The sequence below is a fragment of the Somniosus microcephalus genome, chromosome 20, assembly GCF_052327205.1.
Source record: "Somniosus microcephalus isolate GS21.2 chromosome 20, FLI_Smic_1.0, whole genome shotgun sequence".
In the NCBI taxonomy this organism is placed as follows: Eukaryota; Metazoa; Chordata; class Chondrichthyes; order Squaliformes; family Somniosidae; genus Somniosus; species Somniosus microcephalus.
This window is the reverse complement of record NC_141006.1, coordinates 65058948-65076245: the sequence shown is the minus strand read 5'-3', so window position 1 is coordinate 65076245 and position 17298 is coordinate 65058948. Positions and strand designations below refer to the sequence as shown.

The window sequence follows — 17298 nt, the reverse complement described above, 5'->3', positions numbered from 1 at the left end:
GCCAACATTTAGACAATCTAGAAGACAGCCCCATTTTACCTTGCTGATCTATGGCTTGCAAGAGTGTAAATATTTGGTAGCCAATCTTAATTTCAGTCTGGTTCAAACATATGAGCTTTTCCACTGACACTAAGGAATAATACTGTTAAGCATGGCTTACCTTCAGCTAGGTAATTAGAATCTGTTTAGTATGAACCACACAAGGAGCTGACTTGACAACCTGATAAATGGGTTCTGTCCTGTTGCATTTCAGTTGGAATATGGATTGCTGGTTTCCTACAAGACAGAAATCCACTGAAGCTTGAATCTTCTACAGTGAATCACCTTCTGCTGGTATATACAACCATGCTGTGAGGAAAGTCTGATCAACCTATGCATTCTTTCTGACTGAAGGGCATCTATACTGGGGACAATAGATGAAAGCTGTTTGCTCCATAATATTAGAAGTTATGATTCGTGTGCTTATCTAATATTCATTGCTTTCCAAAAATGTAGGTTAGTCCATGAAAAACCATTGCTAAAAACCTTAAGGATTGCTGAATTAGTTTGTAATGACACTGCTTGTGTGCAACATCCAAGCCATTAGGAAGCAGTTCCAGAGTTGTGCATCATCTGATGACTGTTAAAAGTACACTTTAATGTCAGTGAAGCTCTTAAAATACAACTATCAGATAAGAAAAACATGATGGGAGATGGATTTTTTAGGCTGGTAAATGCACTTGAGGCACTGTAGTTTTATGTAACAAAACTTTCCTGTTTAACAAAACCAGAAAAATTCTAAACTGGAAGTGTGCAGTCATCATCTACCTAAAATTCATTCCTGAAGACCTGGTGATGGGTTTTCAAATAAGTTACACTCATCAATCTAGCAATGTTGGGATGGATTCCATAGTCAGCGAGTAGATAATCTAGCCATGCTATACCTGCTGAGTATTACCAGCATTTTCAGTTTTCATTTCAGAAAAGCTAGCCCATTATCTAATAGTTCAACACAATGCCCATCAACCTTACTGGAACACACCTGCGGTGTCCAGGAATGGATGATCATGACCCAATACTCAGCATAACTGCTAGCTAATTTTAACCCTTGAAACACACAAGCATCATCTCCAATAGCTATCAGAACCAGTATTAGATATTTAACATGTACTACAGACAATATCCATCAAAATTTGAGATGCCCTCATTTTTGCAGGCTTTGTGATTATGATTTCCATTTTACACAAGCAAAACAAAAAACCCTCAAAAATCACAAGTGTAAGAATTATAAAATCCATTCACAGGACTTCCAAAAAAATTGCAACTAGAATGTTGCTTCGAAACATTTGCTAGGTACTGAACATTAGGCCACTGTAAATTACATTGGTGTGTAGGATGGTGGAGACTCCTTGTGTGGCAGTTCTTCTGGTGCTTTCTTTACAACCTCCTCATATAATGGCAACTTCATAATATCTTCATATGCTGGTGGCTGGGTCTGAATTCAAAATAAAGTGCTTCATTACACAGTGATATTAATGAATACAGTTCAAGTAAATGGGTAAGTGTTTCAATTCAGATACGTGCATAACAGTGGAAGTTTCAAAATGGTTGTTAAAACGTCTCTTCAGCTCAGAGGAAGTATCAGAAGGAATGATTGTAGAATTAGTACTCATGGTATGGACTGGAATTAAAGGACCATGAGGCAAATGGATCAAATGGCACAAATCAGTAGATAATATACTAACAATTGCATATCTGCCCCATATTCATATACATCAGCTGACTTTTTCCTCTTGATGATTTAGATAATTTACAACTCTATACTAAACTATACTCACTATTGATCTTTCGGTTTACTTTCCTGCGCAGATGCGTCCTATTTGAAAAACCCAAAAGACAAAAACAATTTAAATATTCAAGATGGAAGCTGATGTCTTAGTCCAAGGGAATTCTACTCTAATGCCCAACATGCACAAGTTAAATCTATATTAAGTACACATTTTGCCACCTCTTATTGTTCCCCTCCAAGTTTCTCACACATCATCTCAAGCTTCCTTTTGAAATCAATACCATGCTGCAGTCATGTATTGTAATTCAGGATTATTACAAATGAAAGCCTGATAAATGCACCATCCAGTATATGATCAAGCCATATCAGGAAGATTCTAGATTGATTCACTAGTTATGCTGAGCTAGCTGAACTTAGCTGGGACACCATCAGGGTGATAAAACTGTTAAGGGTGGGGTGGGGGTGCAGCCATGATTCTCGCCGATTGCAACACAGCAACTCGTATTTTAAATTGCACATGTATTAAATTTGGTTACATTGATCCGGACGCTTGAATAGCCTTCAGACATTCCCATGACAGATGGTCAGTTGGGTGAGATACCAGGAAGGAGACCAGTAACTGAGCACCATATCCCACCATTTTAGCTTCCTGGGGAAGGAAAGTGTTTTGGGGGGGGGGGGGGGCAGGGAAGAAAGGATGAGAATATATTCATTTTAATTTTCTTATGTAAATTTGTCCAAAATTGGTATAAATGTCATACCACAAATGCATACCAATTTCACAAAGCTGGGATATAAGCCTACCCCCTATAATATAAATTTGCAATCTCTAGGCATACACTTATGCTAAAAGGATAACCTGCCTAACAAATATACCATCAATCAAGGGCAGGACATAGTTTTGATTATACAAGCTATACTAGCTTTACACCCTTCTGCTCCTAGTTTGCCCTTTGCACATGTAAAGTCCTGAAATTTTAGAATATATAAACCGCACTGCTGAGACACCGAGCAAGGTGCAAAGCAAATATCAGCCCTGTTGAACATTAGGTCATCGACCTGAACCGTTAACTCGGTTTCTCTCCACAGATGCTGCCTGACCTGTTGAGTATTTCCAGCATTTTCTGTTTTTATTTCAGATTCCCAGCATCCGCAGTATTTTGCTTTTGTAATGCTGAACATTACTGTGGCTTTGTAAACCCATACTAACCAACACTGTTTTTCTAATGCTTAATGTCTAGCACAAATGTACAATGAACTTTGGGGGAAAAATTCGGTATCGACCATTTTTGGGCACTAACATTGCCTGGGTGCTAACTTTAGCACTGGCAACCGTGAAATTGAGTTTTAGCGCCCCAAGAGGGAAGTGGAGCGCTAAATCAAGCATTCCACTTCCTTCTTAGGGTGCCAACGTTGGAGGGGGGGGCGGAGAATTCAGCAGCGCTGCACACTGGGCTGTGCAGCGCTGCCGTGTTCAAAGGCTTCTTCCCTCCCTTAAAAAGGGAAGGGCCATCGCTGCAGGCTCTGCAATAGAAAAAGTACCTACCTGGACCAAGGCAGCCGCGCGATCAGCCCGGCACTCAAGCAGAGTGCTGGGCTGATCGATCGTGGGCTGGAACCTGCGAAAAAAACTAAAACAGGAAAGGTAAGTTTCCCCCCCCCCCCCCACTTAACTCTGCCACCTCGCCTTTAATCATCGCCCCCGACGCACGCCTCTTGCAGTAGTCGGTGTTTTCGACTAGCGTTGCTACAGGGGGTGGAAGTCAATGTCAGGTCTGGGGTGATACACATGGCGATTACGTCACCATCTCCGGGCGAAAGAGAATGGGGTGCAACGCCGTCACAAAACTCCCGCCGAATATGGCAGGAATCGATTTCAGCGCTGTGCCCGGTCGCCCTGGGGCGCTAATGGGAGGCGCAATGGCACCCAATTTCACCCCCTTTAATTAAAAAATATTTATAGACCATCACAAAACATCCATACAATATATCAATATATTAGTCATGATCACATTTGTCCTAAATAACAAAAACAGACAGTGATAGAAGTCATTTACAACCAAGTCTGGGTGAAAAATCCTATTCTTGTGGTTACAAAGCTAAAAGAGATATTCAAAATTATTCAGGCATTCAGTGGGAGTTCAAATATAAAGCACCAGTGTGCTGTGCCATGGACATAGGTTCATAGCCACAATTTCCATATGCTCAGCTCCCAATGGCAGTATTATTGGAATGTGCTGAGCACATACTTTGAGGGAGCTCAAAGAGTTTGTTTTAGGATGTACATCTACTGATCGCACCCCAATGAAGGAAGACGGCACATTTGATGTACTCATCTATTTCCTACTCATTGATCATCAAGCCACGATAACCTTAACGAATGGCAGGCCCTTACCCGAGCACGAAGATCAAGGAGCGTGTCCACTAGGCTGTGCTCCTGTTCCAATTCCTTAATAAACTTGTAGCAATTCCATGAAGAGTAGATGAAGAAACTCTACAGACAAAGATTAGAAAATGACTTCGTCAAATTTAGCAATTTATGTATTTGCATTCCCAGATCCCTTTGCTCCTCTACCCCATTTGGTTTCTTATCTTCTAAGGAATAAGTGACCTTAGTCCTCCTACCTAAATAAATCACCTCACATTTCACTATATTAAATTTTATCAGCCCACTCCGCAAGCCTGTTTATTACATAGGATATACAGCACAGAAACAGGCCATTCAGCCCAACCAGTCCATACTGGCGTTTATGCTGCACTCGAGCCTCCTCCCGTCTTTCCTCATCTATCAGCCTAACTGTCTATTCCCTTCTCCCTCACATGCTTATCTACCCTCCCCTTAAATGCATCTATTCTGTTCGCTTCAACCACTCCCTGTGATAGTGAATTCCACACGCTCACCACTCTCTAGGTAAGAAGTTCCTTCTGAATTCCCTATTTGATTTCTTGGTGACTATCTTATATTGATGGTCTCTAGTTTTGCTCTTCCCCACAAGTGGAAATACTCTCTCTGTATCTACTCTATCAAAACCTGTCAGAATTTTAAAGACCTCTATTAGGTCACCTCTCAGCCTTCTCTTTTCAAGAGAAGGGACCCAGCCTGTTCATCCTGTATGTTGGTGCAGTTCCAATTTAGGATCATCTGCAAATTGCGACACCATACCTCCAATTCTGGAGTCCAAATCATTTACATAAGGTAAAGAACAGTGGTTCCGACACAGATCTCTGCTGTACACCACTTGCTACTTTCCGCCACTCCGAGAACTTTGCTTAACTTGTATCCTCGTTTTTCTGTTTTGTAGCCATTATTTAATCCAGTCATTTAAGGCACAAGTCAGGAAAGGAGATAAAATACCTTGTATGCGGTGGCTGGGCTATAATTTAGCCACCAATTACAACTGGGTAGATTTAATGCATTCTAATTGTACAACAGTTTAGATTGCCTGTTCAGCCTTTCCAGATAGATATATCCTCTCAGTTCTGGCATCATCCTTGTCAATCTATTTTGCACCTTCACCACTGCCCCTATATCCTTTTTACAATGTGGAAAGCAGAACTGTGCATAGTGCTCCAAGTGTGGTCTAACCAAGGTTCTGTACAAGTTTAACATAACTTCTCTGCTTTCAATTCTATCTCTCTAGAAATGAATCCTCAGTGCTTTGTTTGCTTTTATCCTGACCTTACTAACCTGCATCGCTACTGTGAGATTTGTGTATCTGTACTTCTAGATCCCTTTGCCTCTACCCCACTTACTCATTATCTAAGCAGGTGGCCTCATTCTTCCTACCAAAATGGAGAACCTCACACCTTTCTATATTGAAATTAATTTGCCAATTATATCACTAGTTCTTTACCATAATGTTAAATACAAATCTTTAATTGTACCGCTAGGTGCTATTTACAATTCAAGTTCACAGTACAATTTTTTTACATATCCATTACGCTTGACTGAAATCTTAGTGATGGCATGATAATGCTGTTTTATTGAATACAGGAAACTTTGGTTTATCCGGAGGTTGTATGTCCGGAATACTCGATCTAATGGCAAAAATCAGGAGCCGTTTTCTATAAGTTTTTTTTAGTTCTCGTTCTTTTTTTTCCCCCCAGTCAGGCACTGCAAGGTCTGTAGCTATAGCAACAGCTTCAGCTAGAGACGCTTGCAGCTGCCTCTTTAGAAGCTGTTGCTAAGCAACAGTGTTTGTTGTCAGATACGGAGATGAAAACCTCCGTATGCTTCAACATTAACTTTGTATGTCCGGCAGTTTTGATAGATCGGCAACACGCCGGTCCCGTCAGTGCCGGATATCACAAAGTTTCCTGTACATTGGTAATTCGATCTTTCATTCCCTCCGAGAATAACAAGTCTCTTCCACAGGATGAACTCAAGTTCATCACAAGTTGCAGTGAGGTTCCCATTAAAAATGGTGGTCAGTGTTAGTTAATTTTATATATGTCGTTACCTTTAGGAGGGGAGAAAATTAGAAGAGGGAAGGGAAAAAAGTTATCAACATTTTTTGTTTCAATAACTCTCCTGAATGAAAACAAGGCTACCAAAGTGGCCATTTTCCATGCAAAAAAAAAAAATCAGTTTAAGCATACAAAATCATACCACAGCTGTGCAGAACAACAAAACATTGAGCACGGAGGTGAATGTGAGGAGGATTCAGCGACTTCGTATACTTCCCCTGCTGCTTGCTCCACCGGAGATTTATGAATGCAGAAGGTATTTCCTGATTTGGAATGACTTGAAATAGACTCTCTGCTTGGGCAACATATTGGGATTACCACTTGGGATTTTCTTGAAGCTGCTAAGCAATCCGCTCAAGACAAGGTGGCTATGATTTTAAAACATTTGCCCTTCATCATTGGACATTACATTGTATTTTGTGCCCGCTGATATCCTGTGCTCTGTATTTTGCCGTTATATCCATGTCTAAAATCCTGTCCAACACATCCCTAGGTTTATGATATGGGATGAACCAGTCATGTTCCTTATGCACTGGCTAAAACAGACCACATACCAAATGTAAATGCCCATTGGTTACTCCCTCTAGCACATCTTCAGTGGCTTGCAGGTACAGAATAGTTTGCCATTTGCAAGTTAAATATATTTTATTTAGCAAGGATAAAAACAAAATGTTATCCCAAGTTCAGAGACCAGGAAAAGGAGGGGCACTTGCCGAATTTCATCTAGTTGAAGAATGGCACAACTAGAATTTAAAGAGTGATCGTTTGCAGTAGTCATGAGTCAACAACAACAATTTTTGTAGCGTCTTTAACGTAGTAAAACGTCCCAAGGTGCTTCACAGGAGTGTTATCAAACAAAATTTGACACCAAGCCACACAAGGATATATCAGGACAGGTGACCAAAAGCTTGGTTAAAGAGATTTTTTTTAAAGATGTTCCTTAAAACCTGAGAGGGAGGGAGGGAGAGAGAGAGCCGGAGAGTTTAGGGCCTAGGCAGGTGAAGGCACGGCCACCAATGGTGGAGCGATGAAAATCGGGAATGTGCAAGAGGCCAGAAGTGGAGGAGCGCAGATATCGCGGAGGGTTGTAGGGCTGGAAGAGGTTACAGAGATAGGGAGGGGTGAGGCCATGGAGGGATTGGAAAAGGATGAGAATTTTAAAAATTGGGGCATTGCCAGACTGGGAGGTCAGTGAGCATGGGGTAATGGGTGAAGAGGACTTGGTGCAAGTTAGGATACGGGCACCGGATGAGCTCAAGTTTATGTTGGGTGGAAGATTGCCAGCCACGAGAGCAGTGGAATAGTCAAGTCTCGAGGTAACAAAAAGCATGAATGAGGGTTTCAACAGCAGATGAGCTGAGGCAGGGTGGAGTTGGGCGATTTTACGGAGGTGAATGTAAGCAGTCTTGGTGATGCAGCGGGTATGTGGTCAGAAGCTCACCTCGGGGTCAACTATGACGCCAGGATTGCAAAGAGTCTGGTCCAGCCTCAGACAGCTACCAGGCAGAGGGATGGAGTCGGTGGCTAGGGAATGAGTTTGTGGTGGGGACTGAAGGCAATGGCTTCAGTCTTCCCAATGCTTGGTTGGGAGGACATTTCTGCTCATCTAATCGGACAAGCAGTGTGACAAATCAGACAGTGAAGGGGTCGAGAGGTGGTGGTGAGGTACAGCTGGGTGCCAGCTTCGTACATGTGGAACTTGACATTGTGTTTTGGGATGATGTTGTGAGCATGTAGATGAGAAATAGGAGGAGGCCAAGGATAGATCCTTGGGGGAATCCAGAAGTAATGGTGCGGGAGCAGGAAGAGAAGCCATTGCAGGTGATTCTCTGGCTACGACTGGCTAGAAAAGAATGGAACCAGGCAGTCCCACCCAGCTGGACAACAGAGAAGCATTGGAGGAGGATGGTGTGGTCAACCGTGTCAAAGGCTGCAGACAGGTTGAGAAGGATGAGGAGGGATAGTTTACCACAGTCACAAAAGATGTCATTTGTCAAGCAGTGGAGATCAACACTAGTCAGTCCAAGGGATTTCAGGACACTTATATCCTACCACTGCCATCCAAAACTTTCTTTTGGGCAGTAATACTGCATTTATTTTGATTTATGAAACGTTAACCTGAATTTATGAAGATAAGAGACATGGGCAAACCAGTATAGGCGACATCCTGCATTATTTGTTTGTACAGACAAAAATGGTCACTGGATAACTGATATGGTGGCAGTGGATGTACAGCTGTAAGGATGCCTCCTTCCAACAAGACCTGTATCTCAGCTTTAGAACAGGCTTGAATTGGTGATATTGTGTGTTTACATATAGTTTTCTGGATAAGCACTTTTCTTTCCTTCAAGACTAAAGCATGAATAGTTTATCTGGCCATAAGGCAGCAACTGCAAACTATTTCACTCATTCCAGCATAGTGTCAGTGTGTTTAACAACAGCAATGTGCATGAACTTGAACACGTAGGCAGAAAAATGTAAAGTAGTACATTTTAAGGAATGTAAACCTTAAATAGTAAGATTCTTAAGAGTGAAGGAACAGAGATCTAGGGGTGTAGATATTAAAGAGAGTGTAAAGGAAGAAAAGGGCATAAAACAGGCAAATTAAACTGGGTTTTACACATGCAGATACTGAATATAATAACAAGGAAGTGATTTTGAATTTCTACAAGCCATTTGTTAGGCTTCAGTTGGGAGTTGTATCCATTATAGAAAAGATGTTACTCACAAAAAGGTTACAATGAAGATTCACTAGAATGATACTGTACTAGGAATGAACCCTTCCCCTCACCCAGAAGGTTAAAAGGAGGGAATCAGAGACATTTTCATAAAGTTTTGAGTCGGTAAGTAGCGAAAGATTGTGTTCACATTTTGGCAAATCAGTCACAAGGAGTCACAAACTTAGGATCATCACTAGAACAAAGGGGGAAACTCAGAACATTTTGCAGAGAGTTGTTTGGATAAATATTTGGAACTGGAGAATAGGAAATACTGGGAAAGGTCAGATAGATAAGATTATAGTGCATATTCTGATGGAAGAGCACCCACTAGTACAGATAATAGCTAAATGGCCTCTTTCTGTGCTGTCAGTTCTATGAATCTACACAACGTCACCCTAACATTAGCACTATCCAGTGGGTTCAGTGTCTACTCCAGATGCATACTTTTGATTAAGTATTCAGTTTTGTGAACTAACAATAATCCTGATCATCCTAAAATCATTAGTTCCAGCCAACCAACAGGACACAGTTTATGCTGTTTATTTTAAGACACTAACATAAATTTAGCATTCAACAACATCTGTATTTCTTACCTTCAAAAGCATAACAGTTATAAATATAACTGTGTACATTATCATTGCTTTGCCTGTGCCTCTAATGGAGTCTTTTTCTGGGAAATAAAACTTGGCAGGAAAAATGTTATTTACTTAGAAAGTCATGTAACATTAACTGAAAAACAGTAATAAAAAGAACTTTCCAAAAATCTTATCACTATAGGGAGCACAAGTCCATCATACCATTCTTCCTCAGAGATGTTAAAAAGGGACTGGGTGGTGCAGTAGTTAATTATTAGCATTGCATCTCAAAGCAGAGCTCAAATCAAGCCCAGACTGATAGGATGAAGATACTTTCTATATGCTGGCTGTAAAGATCCGATGAGATTAAACAAACAAATAGTGGACCACCTCCCAAGTCATCAGAACAGACATTGTGGACTTCACACTCCATCGGGGCAACAAAACACCACAGTTGTAGGCAAACTAGTAAGCTTTTATATTTGAGAGAGATTATATCGCCAACTATATCAGAGAATGACAACATATGTCTGGAGATCAGATTCTCTGCATTGCGTTGCAATGATGGACCCCCAACTCAATTTTAAACAATTCTCTGAAGGGAAAAGAAAGAGATTACATACCTTAAATCAAATCTCAACAACTTGCATTTATAATGTAGGAAAACATCCCAAAGGGCTTCACAGGAGCACAACAGATGAAAATTGACACCAAGTCAAAGGAGATATTAGGAGGGATGTCTAAAAGTTTGGTCAAAGAGGTAGGTTTTAAGAAGGATATTAAGGGAGGAGAGAAAGGAGACAAGTTTAGGGATTCCAGAGCTTGGGACCTGGACAGCTGAAGGCACCACCAATGGTTGGGAAAAGGGAGTGGGGGGATGCACGAGAGGCGAAAGTTGGAAAAACAGAGCTCTTGGAGGATTCTAGGGCTAGATATTATAGAAATAGGGAGGGGCGAAGCCATGGAACGATTGGAACACGAGGAGAGTTTTAAATTCGAGGCGTTGATGGACCAGGAGCCGATGTAGGTCAGCAAACACAAGGGTAATAGGGGAGCAGGACTTAGTGCGGGTTAGGATACGGGTAGCAGTGTTTTGGATAAGCTCAAGTTTATGTCACGTGTGGAGGTAATAAAAGCATGGATGAGGGTTTCAGCAGCAGATTGGTTGAGGTGGGGTGGAGATGGGCGATGTTACGGTGATGGAAGTAGGCAGTCTTTGTGATGGAGAGGCTATGGGGTTAGAGGTTCAGCTCAAAGTCAAATAGGAAAGCAAGGTTTCAAACAGTCCGGTTCAGTCCATGACAGTGGCCAGAGAGGGGGGATGGAATCAGTAGCAAGGAAACGGAGTTTGTGGCACGGCCAAAGACAATGGATTCAATCTTTGTGTTTAATTGGAGGAAATTGCTGCTCGTACAAGACTGGATATTGGCAAGCAGGTTGACAATACAGAGGCAGTGGAGGGTCGAGAGCGGTGGTGGGGAGGTAGATCGGAGAGTGCATGTGGAACCGGACTCTCCATGTCTTCAGAGTGTTGCCAAGGGGCAGCATGTAGATGATAAATAGGATGAGGCCAAAGATAGATCCTGGGGGACTCCAGATGTTAATGGTGCGGGGGTTGGAAGAGGAGCCATTGCCGGAGATTCTCTGTCTACGATTGGATATTTAAGAGTGGAACCAAGCAAGGGCATTCCCACTCAGCTGCATAACAAAGGAGAAGGGTTGCAGGAGGATGGCAGAGTCAACTGTGCCAAAGGCTGCAAAGAGGTCGAGAAGGACGAGGAGTGAAAGTGCACCACGCTCACACACTCAGTATGCCATTTGTGACTTTGACTAGGTCCATTTCAGTACTGCAGCAAGGGCAGAAACCTGATTGGAGAGGTCCAAAGAGAGTTGCGGCAAAGATGGGCACGGAATTGGGAGGTGACAGCACATGGGGATGGGGTAGCAGTGGTTTTTTTTTTTTGAGGGGATAGCAGATTTACAAAAGGAGTGGGACATTCCAAAGGTGAGGGAACCACCATTAACGACAATCTTATCTTATTCAACCAAGAACACAGTACAAAGAAAAATTGAGAATAAGTTAAAAAAAGGAACAAGAATCATTCCCTTTCAAATGGGAAACCCAAGACCCCAAGTATAGTGATTGGTACTTACCACATTTTGAACATAATGCTTGGTGCGTACATATTCTGGAAGTTCAACATAGATGCCAAGTATTTCTATGCAATAGATGATGAAGTCCACTACCATGTAACATATAAATGGAGTCAGAAAATGTGGATAGTACTAGATCAGGAAATAAAATGGGGGAAAAAAGTGTCAATTGGAATACTAACTTCCCCATGTGTGTTTTCTTGGAGGGTTTGGAAAATTGAAAAACTGAAATAATTACTCATTGAAAATGTCTTACTTTATACTTCATGGGTTGAGTTTCCACTGGGTTGTGCCGGTATTCCCACTCCCACCCACCGGCCAGGTAATAAATCCGGCCGGGTGCCAGGCAGGACTCTGGAAAGGTTTATTCAAATGAGGCCCTGCCGATCAAGTCCCCGACCATGCCAGGTTCACCGCCCACTACTGGGCTCCCGTGCATCCTTGCTGCCCCCCTTTAAAAAAATTGAGGCCCGAGAATGACAAAAAATAGTGGAAATACTGAATAAAGTACTTCCTCCAAGTATTCACAAGGGAATCCATAAGCAACATTTCCCTCTTGCAAGATATCCCAAATAAATTCAACAACTGTTAAAAATGATATGGAAGTCTTAACCAGGCTCAAACCGACTAAATCCCAAGGGATAGATGGTATTCATCTTAAGAGTGCTGAAAGAGACTAGAGAAGAGATTTTTGAAGCACTATCATTACGAGGGAGTCATTGGACACTGGGAAGTTACCAGAAGATTGGGAACAGACTAATGTGGTGCCCATAATTTAAAAAAGGATAAAACAGGCACAGGCAACTACAGACCCATTAGTCTCCATTCTATTCCATAGAAATATACTGCAGAAGGAGGCCATTCAGCCCATCGTGCCTGTGCCAGCTCTTTGAAAGAGCCAGCCAATTAGTCCCACTCCCCTGCTCTTTCCCCACAGCATTATACATTTTTTCCCCTTCAAGTATTTATCTAATTCTCTTTTGAATGTTACTAATTAACTGGCTTCCACCACCTTTCAGGCTGTGCATTCCAGATCACAAAACCTCACTGTGCAAAAAAAAGTTTCCTCATGTTGCCTCTGGTTCTTTTACCAAATCACCTTAAACAAGGTGTGTCCGCTGGTTACCAACCCTTCTGCCAATGGAAACAGTTTCTCCTTATTTACTCCAGCAAAACCAGTCATGATTTTGAACACCTCTATCAAATATCCTCTTAACCTCTGCTCGAAGGAGAACAACCCCAGCTTCTCCAGTCTCTCCACATAACTGAAGGTTGTGGGTTCAAGTCCCACTCCAGAGACTTGAGCACAAAAATCTGTTAACACTCCAGTGCCGTACTGAGGGAGTGCTGCACTCAGGAGGTGGTGTCTTTCGGATGAGAGATTAAACTGATGGCACATCTGCTCTTTCAGGTGGATGTAAAAGATCCCATGGCACTATTTTGAAATTGAGCAAGGGAATTATCCCCAGTGTCCTGGTCAATATTTATTCCTCAATCAACATCACTAAAAAAAAAAGAACAGATTATCTGGTCATTATCACATTGCTGTTCGTGGGACCTTGCTGAGCGCAGATTGGCTGCCGTGTTTCCTACATTACAACAGTGACTCACTTCAAGAGTACTTCATTGGCTGGAAAGCACTTTGGGATGTCCTGAGGTTGTGAAAGGCACTATATAAATGTAAGTCTTTCTTTTTATTAATATAAATCAAAAAAGAGCAGTGGCCCCAATACCAATCCTTGGAAAATGCCACTATATACTTCTCTGCAGTCTCAAAAGCAACTAACCATTCACCACTACTCTCTGCTTTTTGTCCCTTAGCCAATTTTGTATCTATGCTGCCACTGTCCCTTTAATCCCATCGGCTTTAATTTTGCTAACTTGAAGACCATTTGTACAACAACAACCACCTAGTAACCAGCATTCAATATGGATTCAGAAGAGGTATGGATCAACAACTTGCATTTATATAGCGCCTTTAACGCAGTAAAATGTCCCAAAGCGCTTCACAGGAGCGTTAGCAAACAAAATTTGACAGAGCCACAGAAGGAGATATTAGGGCAGATGACCAAAAACTTGGTCAATCAGGTAGGTTTTAAAAAGAGTGGCTTAAAAAGGAGGAAAGAGAGGTGGAGGGGTTTCTAGAGGGAATTCCAGAGCCGAGCCTCAGCAGCTGAAGGCACGTCTGGCAATGGTGGAGTAAATAAAATCAGGGACGCGCAAGAGGCCAGAACTGGAGCAACGCAGATATATCTCGGCGGGTTGTAGGGCTGGAGGACGTTACAGACATAGGGATGGGAGAGGCCATGGACGGAATTTAAAACAATGATGAGAATGAAAAAAAAGGCCTTGCTTTACCAGGAGCCAATGTCAGGTCAGCGATGGGTGAACAGGACTTGGTACGAGTTAGAATACTTGCAGCAGAGTTTTGGATGAGCTTAAGTTTGTGGAGAGTGAAAGATGGGAGGCTGGCCAGGAGTGCGTTGGAACAGTCAAGCTTAGAGGTAACAAAGGCATGGGTGAGGGTTTCAGCAGCGGATGAGCGGAGGCAGGGATGGAGTCAGGCGATCCTATCTAACCAGGAAGTGACAACCCACGTGGTGTACTTGGACTTCCAAAGGCTTTTCATATCATACAAGAAAGGCTATTAATTAATTCAAAGCCGTGGGGATTAAAGTAAACACTGGGAACAAATAAGAAATTGGTTGAAGGGTAGGAAACAAGTACTGTTTCTAATTTAGAAATGTGACCTGGATTCAGATACTCAAATTTGCACATATTAAACCAGGAGGGGCAGTGGAATCAGATGAGACAGCTCAGAAATTGCAGAATCAGTTGGGTAAAATATGTAAGTGGGTAGAACAAGGAAATGAAATTTAATGTAGACAAGTGCAAAGTACTACACATAGGAAGGAAAAATAGACAACACATATACATCATGAATGGTGCTGAAATAGCCAAGGATGAAGCTGAAAAAGACCAAAGTGGCTTAATAAATAATCAACAAAGTCAATAGGATGTTGAATTACATAGCCAAAACAGTAGAATACAAGAGGTAATGATCAAACTTTATAGTGTTCTAGTCAGACCGCACCATGAATATTGTGTCCAGTTCTTGTTGCCAAAAAACGAGAGATATTCAAGCACTGGAGGCAATGTAGAGAAGTGTCATGGGTATTAGTTATGTGAAAATACTGGAGACACCTAGGCTTTTCATACAGGAAAGGAGGTGTCCAAGCAGTGATCTTAGAGGTACAAGATTGTTAAAAGCTAGAGAAAGTTAACCTGGATTATATTATAATGGCCCGTATTTTCCGATCCCAACGGGTGTACATAAGCTGTGTACATTCCCGTAGGGACCTTGCAAGTGCCGGTTTCAGGCATGTGAAGCGCATGCACTGAAAACCGGCACTTCTGATCCTCTTGTCAGATCCTGCACCTGCCCTGGAGAAGGGCCTCTGCGGGCAGAGAGTTCCGCTTTCTGCAGAATCTCCGCCCGCTGCAAGCCCTTAAAAATCTTACGCTTGGTAAAAGCAGGCGTAAGGCCTGCTTTTACCAGCATAAAAAAAGTTTAAAGAGTATATATTTTTTAAAAACTCATTTATAATTTAAAAATGCTTTTTAAAAAAGTTTATTTTTAGTCCTGTAAAAAACGAATTCTCAAAAAATGAAATTGTTTAAAATATTTAATTTAATGAAATCTTAATGTGATTTAAAAAAAATTATTTAATGTTTTGATGTGTTTTTTTGAGTGATCCCCATTCATACTATTGACAGATCTGAGCTGAGAGACCCGTCAAAAGTATGAAGGGGGATTCCCTTCTTTCATTGGTTCCTCATGGCCCACGTGATCCCAGGGATGCTTGCGAACTGCCTGCGCCCCTGGGATACCCAGTCCCTGCGCATTTCGTAGAGCAGAGGCCCAAGAGCGGACATGTCCGGACCTCTGGAGCCCTCAGGCAAAGGTGTAGACTTTTTCCAGATCGGAAGCCTCTGCACGCAGGAAGACTCCGATCGGAAAATATGGGCCATTAAATTAATTTGCGGGAGTAGAAGTAGGGGACACTATCAAACTAGACAAGGGTACACCGACCCGAAACGTTAACTCTCTCCACAGATGTTGCCTGACCTGCTGAGTATTTCCAGCATTTTCTGTTTTTATTTCAGATTTCCAGCATCCGCAGTATTTTGCTTTTGTACAAGGGTACTTTTAGGACAGAGATCAGGAAATTCTACAAAGAATAATCAACATGTGGAATAAACTTCTAGATAGAGCTATGGGGACAAAAAGCCTGGAATAATGCAAGAAACAATTGGATGCTACAACAGAGGTGCAGGCATGTTAGGATCTCTCTGGATGGAAGGGCCAAATGGCCGCCTTCATCCATAATTACCATGATCTAGCGAGTCTCTAAACCAAGCTGAGAAATCCACAAGGGTGGAGTTTGTTAACTAAAAATGGAGCACATACTCTTTTTCTCCATAGGGACACCCCACTCCATACATAGAATACAGTCTGGCAACTGACTAGGTTTGCCGGGGGTGGGGGGGGGGTGGTGGTGGTGCTGTGGCAGAGATGAGGTCTTCAAGTCTCCGCAGGGTACTATTGGAATGTAGCAAAGTCTACCAGCATGTAGTACTGCTAATCCTGTTGATTGTCCAGACAAAAATTGACTTGCAGGGTTATTTGGTGCGGAGTCAGAAGAATTCCAGCCCCAGTGGACCAGGCTGGAAAATTAAGTGCCCTAGCATATTGCACTTGGATTGTTCAGGTGCCATATTATCATGTCCATCAGGGGAGATTGGAACGGAGTCAACCTTCTAACACCAAGCATGGAGTACGAGCCAATTTACCTCCCCTAACCTCTTGTTTCTTTTCACACCACAGGAGAATTACCACTAGTTGGTTATTAAGTAACTGAATAGTGCGCCGTCAAGTCCTTCGTAGGCAGATACGAGGACCTCCGCAGGACTGGCATAGTACGCGAGTGCATTGCCACCATCACCTACTGAACAGCAGTTCATTAAATGGAGGTGCAGAGCTTCACCAGAATTATTTGCCTCTCTGCATCCCAACGACAGTAAAGAAAAAACTTGTTTTTATATAGCCCCTTTCATGACCTCAAGATGTCCCAAAACACTTCACAGCCAATGAAGTATTTGAGTGCAATCACTGTTGTAATGTAGGAAATGTGGCAGCCAATTTGCAAAGCAAGGTCCCACAAACATGAAAGGAATGTCTAAATGATCTGTTTTGCTGGTGTTGGATGAGGGATAGATGTTGGCCAGGACCCTGTTATTCTTTGAATAGTGTCACGAGATCTTTTACATCCATACGAGAGGTTTGCAATTTGCTGGGGCACTGTTAACATCCCATCCAAGGGACAAAACTCTAGATATAAAGCATGTGGTCTTACACCAGCCATCGTGCCAAACCGAAGTTTCCTTTGAGCTTTACAATGGAAACCTGGCTGTATTTTGGTGAAGAGACCTATGCAGGACAGTTTGTAATGTCCAGCCACCTTGATGTTCTAGACAATATTGCATTCACATATCGACAAAATAGCTCACAAAATCTTCAGTGTAAAATGTGTAACTAGTTATTGAGAAAAAT

The 17298-nt window shown here is 42.1% G+C and overlaps 1 protein-coding gene across 2 annotated transcripts in view; it reads right to left on the bottom strand.

The window, feature by feature from the left end:
* Positions 1-1245: 1245 nt before the first annotated feature.
* LOC147103355 (lysosomal-associated transmembrane protein 4A-like) overlaps positions 1246-17298 on the bottom strand; it is a 36034-nt gene continuing 19981 nt past the window's right edge. The window contains exons 4-8 of one of the 2 annotated variants that reach the window (XM_085962855.1): positions 11685-11816; positions 9549-9638; positions 4164-4262; positions 1818-1855; positions 1385-1474 (exon numbers count right to left, since the gene is read on the bottom strand). In XM_085962855.1, the coding sequence (XP_085818981.1) occupies position 1474; positions 1818-1855; positions 4164-4262; positions 9549-9638; positions 11685-11816 (360 nt within the window). In that variant the 3' untranslated portion in view covers positions 1385-1473. Of the gene's footprint in view, positions 1475-1817; positions 1856-4163; positions 4263-9548; positions 9639-11684; positions 11817-17298 lie in introns of both variants that reach the window. The other variant, XM_085962854.1, reaches the window with a different exon arrangement.